Below are 16,567 nucleotides of genomic sequence, written 5' to 3'. Positions count from 1 at the left end.
CGATGCGTCAAGTCCGTCAGCCTCCTAGATTGGCGATATCTTCCACATGTCTATTCTTGGGCGTGCGCGGAGCTGGACTTCCGCATCAACCTTGGACAGTGCTATTGTAAGCTAAGCTAGACGGGCATCATGGCGTTTGCGAGTGTGAGATGAATGATTATGGTCGAGAGGCGATGGGAACAGAGGTCAGCGTCGTGTAAGCTGACATGCCGCCAGAACCTTATCAAAGAACTATAAGTTCGAAGCTTTCCTTGCATTGAGACTCACATCACCAACAAAGTCGCTGCCTCCACTTCTCAATCTTCGACATGAGCTTCAGGTCCAGTCTATCAGCGATTTGTATCGCCGTACTCATCCTAGCGGGTTCAGTCGACTCTGCCTCTGTCACTATTAGCCGTTCAGGATGGACCGCAACGTCGGACAGTTTCCAAGCTGGTAATGAGCCTTCTAAAACACTTGATGGAAATGCGACGTCGTTCTGGCACTCGAAATATGATCCCGCGCCGGCCGACACTTTACCAAACTGGATCATCGTGGACATGAAAGCATCCTATAACATCAACGCCGTCAGTCTCCAGCCACGCCCAAGCGACAACGCCAATGGCAGAATCGGAGGACACAGGATCGAGATTAGTACCGACAACTCGAGCTGGAAGGTCGTCGCTGTCGGCACATACAACAACGATGCGACGACCAAGAAGACTTCCTTCGTCGCGAAACCGGCACGATATGTTAGGATCACAGCTACCTCAGAAGCTCAAAGCGTCGTCAACCAATGGACCACCATCGCTGAGATCAACATCTTCCAGGATACAGCATACGCTCCGCCAGCGGCAGGCAAAGGCTTATGGGAGAAGACTGTGGATTTCCCGCTTGTACCAGCAGCTGTCTCATTGCTCCCGAATGGAAAAGTGCTGATGTGGTCGGCCTTCGCGAAGGACAACTTCGGCGGATCCAGAGGCTTCACCCAAACAGGCATTTATGATCCTGCTACTGGCGAGTCGAGCCAGCTTCAGGTCTCCAATACACAGCACGACATGTTCTGCCCAGGTATCTCCCTGGATTTCAACGGCCGTGTTGTCGTTTCGGGGGGCAGCGACGCTGCAAAGACCAGCATCTATGACCCTTCTAGTGACGCCTGGACCCCAGGAAGCGACATGAGGATTGCTCGGGGGTACCAATCTACCGCTACTTGCTCCGACGGGCGCATCTTCAATATCGGCGGATCATGGAGCGGCAACAGGGGCGGCAAGAACGGAGAGATCTATAGCGCTACTGCAAATACTTGGGCTCTGGTACAGAATGCGCTCGTCAGCCCTATGCTTACAGCTGATACTGCGGGCGTATATCGTTCGGATAACCATGCCTGGCTCTTTGGGTAAGTCCAGCGCCTGATAATCATTGACCTTATTGCTGACCAACTACAGATGGAAGAACCAGACGGTATTTCAAGCCGGCCCTTCGATCGCCATGAACTGGTACGATACTGTCGGATCTGGAAGTACCACAGGTGCTGGTAACCGCTTGGATGACGGGGATGCCATGTGTGGCAATGCGGTCATGTTCGACGCCACAGCCGGAAAGATACTCACTGCAGGAGGTGCTGCAAACTACGAAAACAGGTATGAACCGACTTTCGCATCACTCACGCAGCAATGCTGACTTCGTTGTCTTTTAGTGACGGACGCACAAGTGCCTATGTCGTCACGATAGGTGCACCAAAGACTAACCCAACCGTCGCCAAAACCCAGTCTATGACCTATCCGCGTGGTTTCGCGAATGGTGTCGCGCTTCCTGACGGAACAGTCTTCGTTGCTGGTGGACAATCGCGTCTGCACCCGTTCAACGACGACACGGCGCAGCTGACTCCGGAGCTGTGGGACCCCACTACTGGAAGATGGACACAGTTGAACCCCATGCAAATTCCCAGGACATACCACTCCGTAGCAATCCTCATGCCGGATGCGACCGTCTTCGTCGGCGGTGGCGGCTTGTGCGGTTCTTGCGGTGCCAACAATCACTTCGACGCCGAGATCTTTGTACCGCCCTACCTACTGAACGCTGACGGTACAAGACGCGCACGTCCTGTCATAAGCACTGTAGCCTCTACTGCCAGACTGGGCGCGAACTTGAGCATCACCACGACTGCGGCTGTTACCAAGTTCTCACTCGTGAGGTTTGGCACCGCCACTCATACCGTCAACACAGATCAAAGAAGGATCGCATTAACGATGTCGGGTAGCGGTACGAGCTATACGGTGGCTATCCCGGGCGACCCTGGAGTCGCGTTGCCTGGATACTGGCTTTTGTTCGCGATCGACGCCAACGGCACGCCTAGTGTGGGCAAGACGATCAAGCTCGCTTTGTAGAGATGCATGAAGAAGGGCCAGGACCTATGCGCCGATTGTTTCGTCTTGGTTCAATCTTTTGCTACGTGAATCGCTTCCTGCTTTTGGGGTCCGACGTCCTCAGGCCGAGCACATGAGTATATTATGAGTTTGCGACAAGAACATCTGATACGCTTTTGGTTTTCACTTTTTGGTATTTTGGTTCCATTCAGGCACTCTTCATTGTGAGTTAAGCTGTCGCACGGTTGACTCATGGATTGCTTCGCTACATTAAATATACACATTAAGAAAGGGAACAGAAAGTAACAACACGCGCTCTCAAAGTCGACATCCTACCCGAGGCTCCAACCCCAGGTCATTTTCCAACGCGTAGTAAAAGGTCTTCGATCTATTTTTCTTCCGCTTCATTTCACGACAAATCTTTCACTGTCGCGTGGCTCTTATCGCCGATTGGCCTCCACAATGCCAGCGGCAATCTTCTCCGCGAGCGCATCTACGCGAATGTTAGCAGACGTCCGCACAACACTTGAGCTCGCATGGGAAACTTACAAATCGTACTGGTGGGGTGACCCGGCGGCAGGATAGGCAATGCACTCGCATCTACAACCCTCAAGCCCTTGACGCCATAAACCTTAGCTTCGGTGTCCACCACCGCCATGTTATCATCCTTCTTTCCCATCTTACACGTGCAAGACGCATGCCAGATAGTCATCAAACTGTCTCTCACTACAGCCAAGATCTCCTCGTCGCTGTCCTTCTCCTTGCCTGGCCAGTATTCGTCACCAATCACAACTTGCTGCATGGTTTCCGAGTTCCAGATCTGGCGCATGCGACGGTAGAGCGCGACGGCGAGTTCTTGGTCCGCAGGCGAGGTAAGCCAGTTGGGGTTGATCAGAGGCGAGCTGCTCATGGATGCCGATTGCAGGGTGACGTTGCCGCGGGACGTGGGTGCTACGATGCCTCCGAGGATTGTGGCGTACTGCTTGCCATCTAGGGGTTGTTGGAGGACAGGGAGGGAGAAGTCGCCGATGTAGCCGTTTCCGCTGATAAGCTGTTCAAAGTTTGTGATTAGCGTCTATCCTGCATTGTCATCATCAAAAACTAAGGGACTTACCTCAGCTTCTGGCCAGTCATCGGTAAATTGGTTCAAGGCATCGACGGTGGATTGAGAAAAATTTTGGCGGAACTCTTGGGGCAGCTTTTCCCAGCCGAGGAACTCGACTACGTTGGAAGAAAGTACGCCTTCGCCTTTGAGGGTGTAGTCGGCCAGAGCATCGGCAAGTGCGACGGGGTTGTGGAGGGTGTTGTCCAGCGTGTTGAAGCTGACTTCGTAAGCTGGTCCAAACATAATGTGATCCCACATGTTCTGGCCTACGCCAGGGCGATCGGCAACCACATCGATGTTGAAATTCTCCAAAGTCTCCTTTGGACCTACACCCGATACCATGAGTAACTGGGGGCTGTGGAAAGCGCCTGCGGAAACGATGACCTCCTTGGAAGCATGAATGTCGTAGGTAATGGCCGTGGACTGAACCCTTACGCCGGTCGCGGTCTTGTTGCCATCAAAGAGGATCTTTTGTGCCTGGGTGTTTGCGTACACGGCGAGCTTGTCGTTGTCGAGCGCTGTTTTGATGTACTCGTCCGATGCACTGCGGGTCTGCTCCTTCGCGTCGATGAAAGTTTGGGTGTAGTGTGTTCCCATGAGTTTGCCGCTATCAAATTCGCTGGTCCTTTTCAAGCCGACTGCATGAAGAGCCTTCTCCATCCAGGTCGAGAATGGAGAGACATAGTTGGAGTAACCGATCTGGATAGGTCCTCCCGGTGTTTGGAAGGCACTCTCGTCGTATTGCGTAGTCACATTGTCGCCACGTATGGCGTCGTTCGGCTTGGTGAAGGTGACAGCCTTCTTGAAGTAGGGTTCAAAGTTGGCAAACGTGTAACTGTCGTCGCCCACAGCGTCGGCCCAGGTTTGATATGAGCCCTCAGTACCTCTGGAAAAAGATTAGTACACTGAAATCGGAAGCAGAGACGGCTCTTCTTACCTATGGTGAATTAGGAAGTTGAGCGCAGAACTGCATTGAAGATCTTGTTAGTATTGTAATAAGCGTTGTGTTATAGTAGGTCCTTACGAGCCACCCAAGCACTTTCCCTGCGCATAGTGCACGCGTCTATTATCCGCGCCCGCTTGAGGCTCCGTGGTCAACACCCAATCAACAATAGGATCAGAGTCTAGAGGATTGGCACCGATTCCTACGATGCCACCGGCAGGTGTGGAGCCTAAAACAGGCTTTCCGATTTGGTAGTAAAGTCCAGCCTCAATGATGGCGACCGAGTAGCCCGCTTCAGCGAGGCGGACACCGATCGCATTGCCGGCGGTGCCACCACCTACGACAACGTAGTCGTACGTCTTCTCCACGCCAATAGCGCCTTCGATGGAACCAAGTAAACCTTGCACTAGCCCTTTGCCACTCAGTATCGAACCTAATGAGTCCAGAAAAGGGTTCACGAGTGAGTCCAGTATCGGCGCGGCATGGGTGTGTGGAAGGCCGAGCGAGGCAGTCAGAAGTACGCTAAGAAGCGAGTGCTTTTGAAGATGCATGGTAATAATGAATGACAGAAAACAAAGTTAACGAATGTGTTACGCAAAGGAGTGTGGCAGAATGAATCGTTACCAGGCATGACCTGGGGGGTCCAAGAAAGTCTATCGCATCGTTTAGGGGCGTGCGTACCATTCGGCCTTGTCGCGGAACTATTCGCTCGGATCGCATCGCCAGGCAGAATAGATCCCTGACGTGGCCGAACACACCCCTCACCGGGCCGAATGTATATCTAGGGATGCCTCATTGTGGCTACCGGCAGCCTGATCATCGTCCGAATCGGCAAGCCCCTTGCATACATGGAATTGCGATTAGCGATGCTTGACCCAAAGTGAACGACCACATGGAGACATCTGAGATTGCGCGCGAAGATCCGAATGACTTGTTGGAAGAATACCGAGGCGCAAACTCGGGATGCCGTGAAGTCGAGAGCATAAGGGCAAACGTGATGCGTAGGATTTGTCTGCCAAACTGTGTCAGGCCAAAGACTTCAATCTCCGATTGATCGCGCACTAGAACAGGCAGGTAACTCCACGATCCTGATTCCCCGCGACAATCCCGCATGCCGACACCCGCAATTCCCTTCTTAGAGATCCCGGGGGCCTGGAGTGGTTTCTCTGCAACGTTATTCGATCGTTGAATTATGGGGGAAACTTGGAGTGCGGCGTACAGCCAAGAAAGCAGGCATCTGGATCCTTCGCGCCTTCGATGCTGTAACACTTCTACTTCGATTACATCTCCAAGAAGAGAGACGCCACTAAAGACATTTGATGCCTGCGGATTATGCTCCCCACGTTACCCATATAGAAAATTTCTGACTGAGCCAAGAGCTAGGTCTATCGAGATCCCTTATATGCCCGTTTCGGTTTCTAACGAATAAACTCGAAAAAGCTATAGTATACTTCCGCCCGGCGCTTTGATTATTGAAGAAAACTCCTCGTTAAATGATCCGGAAAAGTTTAAATAATGATACTCTCGTTGTCGGGAGAATCTCCCGAGGCCCGTCCCGAATGCCCCGGATGGCTTTGAATGCCGAAATGCCCGTTGTCTAGGAAGTCCGCGAGCGGCTATTGTAGTCAATGTGTATTATCATCGTCCAGTTTTAAGTTGGACTTCGAAAACGATACCCATATGATCTACTGGGAGCTCACATACGTCTCTATTCTTCAAACCGTTCCACCAATAATTCACTCCAAGGATTTTGGTTCGAATGAGCACGCAACGCCATCAATCCGTCAACATTCAAGATCGCATGACACATCAGTACCCTACTTGAATCTATCAACTCTTTTGGGAATTTTCATTGAGTCTGAAAGTGAGGGTTTAAACCGGTTGACAAGTCTGCTATCCTTCGTCGGTAACTCTTGTCGGACATGAGGACTAACGCCACGATGGAAACTCCCGACTCAGATCAATACTCATCTAGTTCCTTTAGCCCAGTGCCGGTGCATAACTCAGTAACAGAAGCAGAGCTTGGAGAACTTGTAGGTGTCAAAATTTACAAATGAAGAATCGCAAGTTGACAGGTCTAAGGGAGAATGTAACGACGTAGCCGTCGTTGGCATGGCCTGCCGTGTGGCCGGTGGAAACCACAGCCCGGAACAGCTATGGGAATCTATCCTGGCGAAACGAGACGCTTCGTCCGAGATCCCAGCTATGCGATGGGAGCCCTACCGCCACCGTGACGTCCGCAACATCAAAGCGCTCGATGAAGCGACGTCGCGTGGATACTATCTGGACGCCCTGGAGGACTTCGACCCCAGCTTCTTTGGAATTTCACCTAAAGAGGCTGAGCAGATGGACCCGCAGCAGCGAATCTCTCTCGAAGTAGCGTGGGAGGCGCTGGAATCTGCAGGCATAGATCCCAAGAAGCTCTCCGGAACTGACACTGCCGTGTTTATGGGAGTAAACTCTGATGACTACGGAAAGTTGCTTTTAGAAGATCTTCCCAACATCGAGCCTTGGTTAGGTAAGATCTTTTACGACTATTAGTCTACTGACGCTTTGTGCGATCTGCATGTTCCCGTTCTAACAGCTTGGACAGGTATCGGGACCGCATATTGCGGTATACCGAATCGGATATCCTACCACCTAGACCTCATGGGCCCGAGCACGGCGGTTGATGCGGCATGCGCAAGTTCACTAGTTGCGATTCACCATGGACGCCAGGCAATCCTGTTGGGCGAGTCGAAAATGGCTATTACTGGTGGCGTAAATGCAATTTGTGGGCCTGGGTTGACGCGGGTGTTAGATAAAGCTGGTGCTATATCGCCCGATGGCTCGTGTCTGTCGTTCGATGACAATGCACATGGTTATGGAAGGGGGGAAGGTGCCGCAATCGTAGTGTTGAAGCGCTTTCGGGATGCGATAAGAGATGGAGATAACGTCATTGCTATCCTCAAGGGTTCTGCAGTCGCTCAGGACGGCAAGACGAACGGTATTATGGCCCCGAACGCGAAAGCACAGGAACTTGTTGCCCGACAAGCCCTTAAACGAGCAAACGTGAACCCTGCGACTGTAGAGTACGTTGAGGCTCATGCGACATCGACGCCTTTGGGGGATCCGACCGAGGTCAGCGCAATATCGGCGGTTTACGGTGTATCCAGATCGAAGCCGGTGAACGTAGGATCAGTGAAGCCAAATGTCGGCCACCTCGAAGCAGGTGCGGGAGCAATAGGGTTTATCAAGGCTGTTCTGGCCCTGAACAAGGCGCAATTTCCGCCGCAGGCCAACCTCACCAAGCTCAACTCTAAGGTCGACTGGAAGAATTCGGGTACAGAAGTAGTGCAAGAGGTTTTCGACTGGCTGGACGTGGAGGCGCATCCACGTCGGGCGGCTATATGTTCATATGGATATGGGGGCACCGTTGCTCACGCTATCATCGAGCAGTCTTCGTTTCGCCTTGCTACGATGAACCAACAGAACAGCGGATGCGCTCACGCCCCAGTCACGCTTGCGATCTCGGCCCCACAACGAAAACGACTTGCTGGACAGGCGGACTCGCTGGCGAGGTGGTTGATGGGTCCAGGGAAGAGAGAAGATTTGAGGTCAATTGCAAACACCCTTGCTCTCCGCCGCGCTCATCATGAGTACCGAGCAGCATTTGCTGTTACCAGTGTAGAGCAGGCAGCGGAAATGCTCAAAGTATTTGCCGAAGGTGGTAACAACGGCGAGTGGAGTTCTCAGGGCAACGCGCTCGCGACGAACACAAAGAAAGATGTTGTTTGGGTTTTCTCAGGTCATGGCGCACAGTGGAACGAAATGGCGAGGCAGCTGGTTGCCAATCCCGTCTTCCACGGCGCTGTTGAGCCCTTAGACCGCATCGTGCAAGCAGAGGCTGGGTTCTCCCCTATCGAGGCGTTCGGGAAGAGTGGCAGCGACTACGACGAGTCCGATCGGGTGCAAATCTTGACATATGTCTTCCAAATTGGACTTGTTGCTTTGCTTAGATCTGAAGGAGTCAGTCCTGGTGCCATCATTGGACATTCAGTGGGGGAGATTGCCGCCTCGGTGACAGCAGGCTGCCTTACTCCAGAAGAAGGTACCTTCGTTGTCACTAGACGAGCTGGGCAGTACGCCAAAGTCAAGGGTCTTGGAGCTATGTTCCTTGTGCATCTGCCCTTTGATCAAGTCAAGGGGGAGCTATACAATGAGCAAGATGTTATTGCAGCAATCCATTCGTCGCCCTCAGCTTGCGTCATCAGCGGAAGGGTCAAAGCCGTCGAGATGTATGTTGAGAAACTCCACAAACGAGGCATCGAGGCGATTAGGGTGGCAACCGACATTGCATTCCATTCTGCAGGAGTGCTGAGTCCGCTGGCGCAACCAGTGAGGGAGATGTTAGCGACGGATATTCAGCCTCGGCCAGCAACGGTTCCTCTCTACTCGACATCCGACCCTGACCCACGCTCAAACAGCCTAAGAGACGCCGAATATTGGGTCCACAACATGATCAGCCCTGTTTTACTCACATCCGCCGTGAAGGCATCTATTTCAGACGGATTCCGACTGTTCCTCGAGGTGTCCAGTCATCCAATCGTGTCCCATTCAATCAACGAAACCATCCTAGATGATGGAATTGAAGACGAAGAGTTCGCAGTTATTCCAACCGTTCGCCGCCGCAAGTCTCCGGAGATGTGTGTGGCGCAAGCTATAGGCACGTTGTACACCAAGGACGCAACCATCGACTTCAACAGGTCTCTTGGCCGTAGATGGGCACCGGGAGTGCCTGGTACGCAGTGGGTGCACAAGCCAATCTGGAGAAAGGTGCATAGTGACAGCTCGCTAGGTGTTGACAGCCCCACGCATGATGTTGACAAGCACACTCTGCTAGGCCAGCTGATCCCCGTTTCCGGGACTGCAACCAAGACGACCTTGTACACCACCAGATTGGATAATGACACCAAGCCATTCCCAGGCAATCACCCACTCCATGGGACTGAGATTATGCCCGCTGCCGTGCTTATCAACACTTTCTATCACGCGACAGGGGCTTCCACTTTGTCCAACATTGATCTGCGCGTCCCAATAGTCATCAGCGATGTAAGAGACGTCCAGGTAGTATTGGTGGATGACAGCATCAAGATAACCTCACGGCTGCGCCAAAGCAGTGCCTCTAATGACCAATCTTGGGTTACCCATACTGTCGGTCGTTGGGGCGCATCTCAATTGGATACCAGCGTGATGCCTTACATCGATGTTGAAGCTATCAAGCGGCGAACTGGTACTGTCCTGCCCTCCAACTTCTCCATCGACTACTTGGACAAGGTCGGCGTTTCAGCTATGGGATTCCCTTGGGCTGTCACAGAGCACTTTGGCGACCTTAAGGAAATTCTTGCTCGCGTCGACGTTGCGCCAGATGTCGCGGACGGCGCCAAGCTGCCCTGGCATGGCTCTTCATGGGCCCCTGTTCTCGACGCTGCAACATCTGTGGGGTCTACGATCTTCTTTGACAGCCCAAAATTGCGGATGCCAGCACAGATTGAGACGGTCCAGTTCTTCACACAGTACGGAGTGTCGCCGCCCAAGACCTGCTATCTCTACGTAGAGGAAGCCGGCGAACGTGGAGCACCTGCAGTTCATGTAAACGTGTGCAACGAAGAGGGAAGAGTGTTGGCCAAATTTGGATCGATGCGCTTCTCCGAAATTGAGGGCACCCCAGGCGTCAGCGGTGGTGTCGAGAGCCTCGTCCACACCATCGCCTGGGTGCCTGCACCATTCTCGCGCGAGGCAGCTTCATGGGAAAGCTTCATCCTCGTATCAGAAGACCCGGCTACACTTGACTGGCGCTTGGAACAGCTGCAAAAAGAGCGTAAAGCCAGAAACGTGACGACCACCCGCGTGAAGTCGGCAGCAGAAGTGGTCGCTAAAGCACTGGTCCCCAATACGGCAATCATATACTGTCCGGGCCCCGTATCGGTTATCACTGACGTGCCATCCAAAGCCGAGACGTTCCTCTCGGAGCTACTGCTCTTGACCAAGCATGCCGTTAGCAGCATGTCCACATCCGGAAGCGGAAGCGGGAGCGGAAGCAAAGTCTTCGCCATTACCACAGGAGTGTCAACTGCCGAAACACCCACGGCATTGTCTCATGCTCCGCTCCACGGGCTCGCCCGTATCATTGCATCTGAGCACCCTGACCAATGGGGAGCATTAATAGATGTCGAGGATCTTAGCGACGATGAGACCTTTCCTATGCTCGCAATGACGTACGTCCATGATCAAGACGTTGTTTGTATGGAAGACGGTCTCCCCCGAGTTGCTCGTCTGCAACCGCTGCCACGTGAGAGATTGTATGATACCTCCGCCTCTCGGTCTTCTTCTTCCTCTCCACCTCCCTCTTTGATGCCTAAGCCAGCAGGAACATATCTAGTGACGGGCGGACTGGGTTCGCTCGGGCTCGAGGTGGCGGGTTGGCTCGTGGAGAAGGGGGCGCGGCGATTGGTGCTGGTATCTCGACGAAAACTGCCTGCGAGGTGTGATTGGGACAAGCTTGAGACATCCTCATCCAGCAGCCTCAAGCCTGCTGTCGACAAGATTCTGGAACTCGAGGCTTGCGGAGCAACGGTATACACACTCGCGGTCGACATCGGTGCAGCAGACGCAGCGGCAGTGCTACGGACCAAATTAGACAGGCTACAACTACCACCGGTGCTGGGTGTAGTCCACGCGGCGGGCACGCTCGAAGACCAGCTCATTCAGAATGCCTCACCCGAGGCCTTCTCGCGCGTGCTACAGCCCAAGGTTGCTGGGGCGCTGGCATTGCACACCACTTTTCCACCGCGAACGCTCGACTGGCTTGTCCTCTTTAGTTCGTGCGGCCAGCTCTTCGGCTTCCCAGGCCAAGGCAGTTATGCCAGCGGGAATGCCTTCCTTGACTCCTTGGCCACGTATAGGCGCGCGCTTGGAGACAACACCGTAGCCTTCCAGTGGACTAGTTGGCGTGGCCTGGGCATGGCAGCGAGTGCCGAGTCTATCAACGCCGAGTTGCAAAGCAAGGGCATTACCGACATCACGCCCGAGGAGGCACTCCGCGCTTGGGAGCATCTTGGTAAGTACGACCTAGCTCATGGTGCTGTGCTGCGGACTCTACCCTTTCCTGAAGGTGAGCCGTCGCCCGCGGACATTTTGGACGACATCGCAATAAGAACAAAGGCGCTCTCACCAGGTACTGTAGAGGGTGACATCGATGCCGACACCGCAGCTGGAGGCGGGATGCCTACAAACGGCCTTGATCTGAGGATATGGTTGGAACAGAAGATCAGAGATGTCGTCGCTGGGGTACTGATGTTGGAGAGTGCTGAGGAGGTGGACCCGCGCGCCGCCATAGCGGATCTGGGCGTCGATAGCGTCATAACAGCGACGCTGCGTCATCGATTACAGAGCGTCTTGAAAGTCAAGGTGCCGCCCACTCTGTTCTGGAGTCATCCAACTGTTGGCCATCTTGCTAGTTGGTTCGCAGAGAAGGTAATGATGTAGAAAAAACACATCTGCGTCGTGCCGCGCTAGTTACACAATATAGCTTAAAATAACGTTAGAGGTAGATATATACCTTTTAGCAAACTGCAATACCTAAATATAAACTAAAGCTAGTAAAAAAAACATAAGTCTTAAATTATAATATAAAAAGATATCTATCTAGAGTAATAATATAAAATCTTATATAATTCTAAAAAGAGATAAGCTATACTACTAGTGCCTTAAGTCTAATTAAGCGTTCTCTTTTTAGTAAAATTTTAAGATTTAAAGTAACTTTTAGTAAAGTTAGACTACTTTACTTTTAGCTAATACTAAAGATAGTAACTAGATTTTTTAAAATATAAAACTATATAGACTTTATAGCTTAGACTTTATATTCTACTTAGACTTTAATTTAAACTTCTTTACTTTTATTTAAGAAATTAAAGTAGAGTAATATATAATATTATATTAGATTACTACTATAGCTAGACTAGTAAATTATAAATATATTATAAAAGTCTTTTCTTTTACTAATAAATCTTACTACATTAGTCTAGATAAAGTAATTAGTAGTTTTCTAGAAAGCTTTAGTTCTTAGCTTTTTAAAAAACTTAAGATTACTTAGTCTAGACTAGTATAGTAAAAGAAATAGTAAAAAGAGAAAGTTAATATATATAGTTAACTTAACTCTAGAGTTAAGAACTTATATATACTAAAATCTTTATAAGTACTAGTTTTAACTTAGTAATTTTAGTTTATAAGAATATAAAGAACTAAAGCTTTCTAAAAACTAGAATCTATCTAATTAAGACTAGTATAGTAAAAGTTATTAGTAAAAGATATATATATATACTTATACTAGTCTAACTATAGCACGTAAACGCGTATAATAATCTAAAATTTTAATACTTTTTATATCTAATTAAAGTAGTAGCTTACTATAAGTATTTAATAAACTTACTATAGTAAGTTTATAAAATACTAACTTTTATAATTATAGTAAGACTTACTATAATAATATTTTAAGGCTAATTAGATAAATAGTTTTAATTTACTACTTAGTATTTTAACTTTTATATAGTATAAGTTAAGTATATCTTACTCTATAAGTAGAGAAATTAATAAACATTAAATAATATTAAAAGACTTTTAGCTAGTCTCTTTTAGAACTACTATAATAGTTTTATTATTAATATAGTATATATTACTATAGTAATATAATAGTTTCTATCTATAAACTAATTTTATACTTATCTATATAACTCTTTTTATACTATATCTATTAATAATATTATATATAGTTATAGAAATTTAACTAGTAGAACTTAATTTACTTTTCTATTATTTACTATAAGCTTATCTTTACTTTATAAGTTCTAATTAGAATAAATATAATATAAATTATAGTATCTATCTAAGTAATAGTATTAGGTAAGAGAAGATAAGCTATAAATACTAAATTTTCTATCTTTTATTTCTTATTATTTATAAAATCTATAATATCTCTATATAGAATTAAAGCTATTCTATATCTAGCTAACACTAGAGATAGCTTTAAATTTCTTAGATTAAGGCCTTAAAAACTACTAGTAGAGAGTTTTACTAGCTATTTACTTACTTAAATTAGTAATTATAATATATTTTATACTCTACGTATAATATTTACTACTATTTTAACTATTTAACTTTTTTACTTTTAATTAATTATAATAATATATTTTATTAGATTATAATAGTAAGTAAAACTTTCTAAAGTTTTAATAATTATAATCTTACTAACTTTAGTAACTTAATATAATATATTATATTAATCTACTACTATACTCTATAAACTACTAATATACTAAAATAGTAAGATTTATTCTTAAGTTACCTTAATCTAAGTAATTATATTATCTAGTTCTACTTTTTTTTAGATTATAGTAAAGAGTATACTTTAGAAAGAACTAAGAATTAAAAGAATAGTAATATACTACTAAAATATAGCTTACTCTATATATAAAATTAGTAGAGACTTTATTTTTAGTTTTATATAGTATGTAAAGTTTTAGATATAACTAGTAATTATAATTAATAGCTCTTTTCTAGCTAGCTTACTAATAGAATATATCTTTACTTAGCTTTTTAAAAGATAATTATAGTATTTATAAAGTATATTATATATCTTCTTAGTAAGCTTTTAAAAACTAAGAATAAAAGTAAAAATAATTAAACGCTTTACTCTAGCTAGTTAACTATTTTAATTTATAAAAATAATAATATTAATATAAATAGTAATATGTAAATAAATATTAAGAGCTCTAAGATATATATTTAGATTTAAAAGTCTAGATTATATCTTATATTAGAAAACTAGTATTCTATTTTATAGATACTAGTATATTTTCTAAAATAGTAATTCTAATAGTTTTTCTTTAACTATAATAAATATTAAGTAGATTATAAAAACTTTAGAGAAGTATTATAGTTATATAGAAAAGAAATAAATTTAGTAAGAAAAAAGTAGCTTAGTAGAGCTTTTTAGTAAGATTATAAAAAAATATATCTAGTAGAAGTCTAGTTATATTAGTGTAGTGCTTAGTATAAGATTTTAGCTACTAATATCTTTAGCCTAATTTTATATATAGATATATAAGTATAGTAGAGTAATAGAAAGAAAAAGATATAAAAAAAGTTACCTTTTTTAAAGCTATATATCTAGTTAACTAGACAAGCTAGAACTAAGATTTTTAGTTATCTAGAAAGCTAGAAAGTTTCTCTTTAAGTAAGTCTTTTTAGAATTATACTTAGTAAGTATAAATAGAAAGAAAAGTTATATTAAATATAGAGTAAAAGAAACACCTTATCTAATCTAGCTATTATAGTAGAATATTAATATAGAGTAGAGTAATAAAACGTAGTCTAGTAACTCTATATAGTAATCTTAATATAGATATATTTTCTAAATACTTTATTATAGTAAAGTATTAATATAAAGTAAAGTTATAATATATAGTTAGTAACTCTATATAGTAATCTTCTTATAGGTATATTTTCTAAATACTTTATACTTACTATAAATAACTATAGAAATTAAAAAAACTGTTTTTAATATTTACTATAGATATAAATAGTAATAGTATACTTATAAAAAGTAATTATTATAGTAAAGTGTTAATACAGAGTAGAGTAATAATACGTAGTTAGTAACTCTATATAGTAATCTTATTATAAGTATATTTCTTAAATACTTTATACTTACTATATATAACTATAGAAATTAAAAAAACTCTTTTTATAACGTTTACTATAAATATAGTACTTTAATAATAATAATAATATACTTATAAAGAGTAATAGTAATAGAGCTTCTCTAGTAGACTTAAAAGTAGACTTAGAAATAGTAATAAGTAAGCTATAAGGCTGTAAGGCTATAGAAATATTAAAATATCTTTTATCTAGAATTTAAAGTAAAAATAAGCTTTCTAAGATAAATACTAATAGTAATAATAGTAAGATTTTAGTAGAAAAAGTAAAAGATAAAGTATAGTATAATATTAAATAGAAGCTTTTCTATTAGCTATAGAAGTAGATAAGAAACTATAGTACTATATAAGTAAACTTTAGTTAGTAATAGAGTTAAATTATAGTATAAAGAATAGTAGCCTAGAAAGAATTATATAAAATCTTATATATAGAGAATACTTCTCTTTATTTTATATCTTTCTTAATATCTCTATATATATTTAAAAAATCTACTAATATATCTACTAAATATAAAGAACTTTCTATATAAAACTTCTTTTTTATACTTATAATAAAGGCTTTAGTTCTTATAATAATAATAATAATAACGCCTAGTATAATAAAAAGTGCTACTCTAGTAGTTCTTACTACTTATACGCATAGTATATTTAACTTTCTAGTCTATTCTAAAGAGTTCTTAATAAAAAACTTATAAAATATAGCTATAAGAATAAAGCTAGAAAAAAGCTTTTATTAGAATAGTATAAAGTAGATAAAAGTAATTACTAGTAATAGAAAACGCTTTATAGCTTTATATATTATAGGTATATATTATCTTTTTTAAATAAACTTTTTTTCTAATATTTTAGTAATTATAAAGAAATAGTTTAACTAACTTAGTATATTAAATAAGAAGCTAGCTAAGTTAGTAAATACGCTAGTAATTTAAGATAAGCTTAACTTTATTAAGCTTATAAAAGGTACTATTTTTCTTAGCTAAAAAGAAGTAGCACTTTACTAGCTATAAAAAGTAGTATATATATAGTATAGTATTAGACTATACTAATAAACGCGTAATAATAGATAAAATAGATAGTTAGTATACTAGAGAATAGCGTAATATAGCTACTAATATAGCTAGGCTTATAAGTAATTACGTATAAAATATAGATTACTAGTATTTATATAGGTATTATATAGATATTATATAAGTATCTTAGATAATCTTAAAAGCTTTATACTAGTAATAGGCTTACTTAGTTTCTTTTTAGTACTACGTAATTATATAAAGCTAGTACTAGTACTAGTTAATAGTTTAGATAGCTATTAGTAATATATAATAAATATAAAGTAGTTAGCCTATTATAATTACGTGTATATTAATTATTATAGAGGTAGTATAGGTGTAAGTATTATAAGTTATAAATCTAGGCTTAT

At 43.8% G+C, this 16,567-nt stretch overlaps 3 protein-coding genes across 3 annotated transcripts; 2 read left to right on the top strand and 1 right to left on the bottom strand.

Moving 5' to 3' along the window:
* Window positions 1-308: 308 nt before the first annotated feature.
* On the top strand, window positions 309-2,369 carry J4E79_008578 (uncharacterized protein; the record flags this gene model as incomplete). The annotated part of the gene is made up of 3 exons (XM_049357433.1): window positions 309-1,378; window positions 1,428-1,622; window positions 1,679-2,369. The coding sequence occupies 3 exons, from the start codon at window positions 309-311 to the stop codon at window positions 2,367-2,369; spliced, it is 1,956 nt and encodes a 651-aa protein (XP_049207904.1).
* Window positions 2,370-2,788: 419 nt separating this feature from the next.
* Window positions 2,789-4,947, bottom strand: J4E79_008577 (uncharacterized protein; the record flags this gene model as incomplete). Its single annotated transcript, XM_049357432.1, has 4 exons — window positions 2,789-2,841; window positions 2,898-3,399; window positions 3,463-4,339; window positions 4,478-4,947. The coding sequence occupies 4 exons, from the start codon at window positions 4,945-4,947 to the stop codon at window positions 2,789-2,791; spliced, it is 1,902 nt and encodes a 633-aa protein (XP_049207903.1).
* Window positions 4,948-6,508: 1,561 nt separating this feature from the next.
* On the top strand, window positions 6,509-11,923 carry J4E79_008576 (Type I Iterative PKS; the record flags this gene model as incomplete). Its single annotated transcript, XM_049357431.1, has 2 exons — window positions 6,509-6,914; window positions 7,041-11,923. The coding sequence occupies 2 exons, from the start codon at window positions 6,509-6,511 to the stop codon at window positions 11,921-11,923; spliced, it is 5,289 nt and encodes a 1,762-aa protein (XP_049207902.1).
* Window positions 11,924-16,567: the final 4,644 nt, after the last annotated feature.

The sequence above is a fragment of the Alternaria viburni genome (genome assembly GCF_023758015.1).
Source record: "Alternaria viburni strain BMP 2772 chromosome Unknown scaffold_21, whole genome shotgun sequence".
Taxonomy (NCBI): domain Eukaryota; kingdom Fungi; phylum Ascomycota; class Dothideomycetes; order Pleosporales; family Pleosporaceae; genus Alternaria; species Alternaria viburni.
The sequence above is the reverse complement of the archived record's forward strand: the minus strand, read 5'-3'. Positions and strand labels throughout refer to the sequence as shown.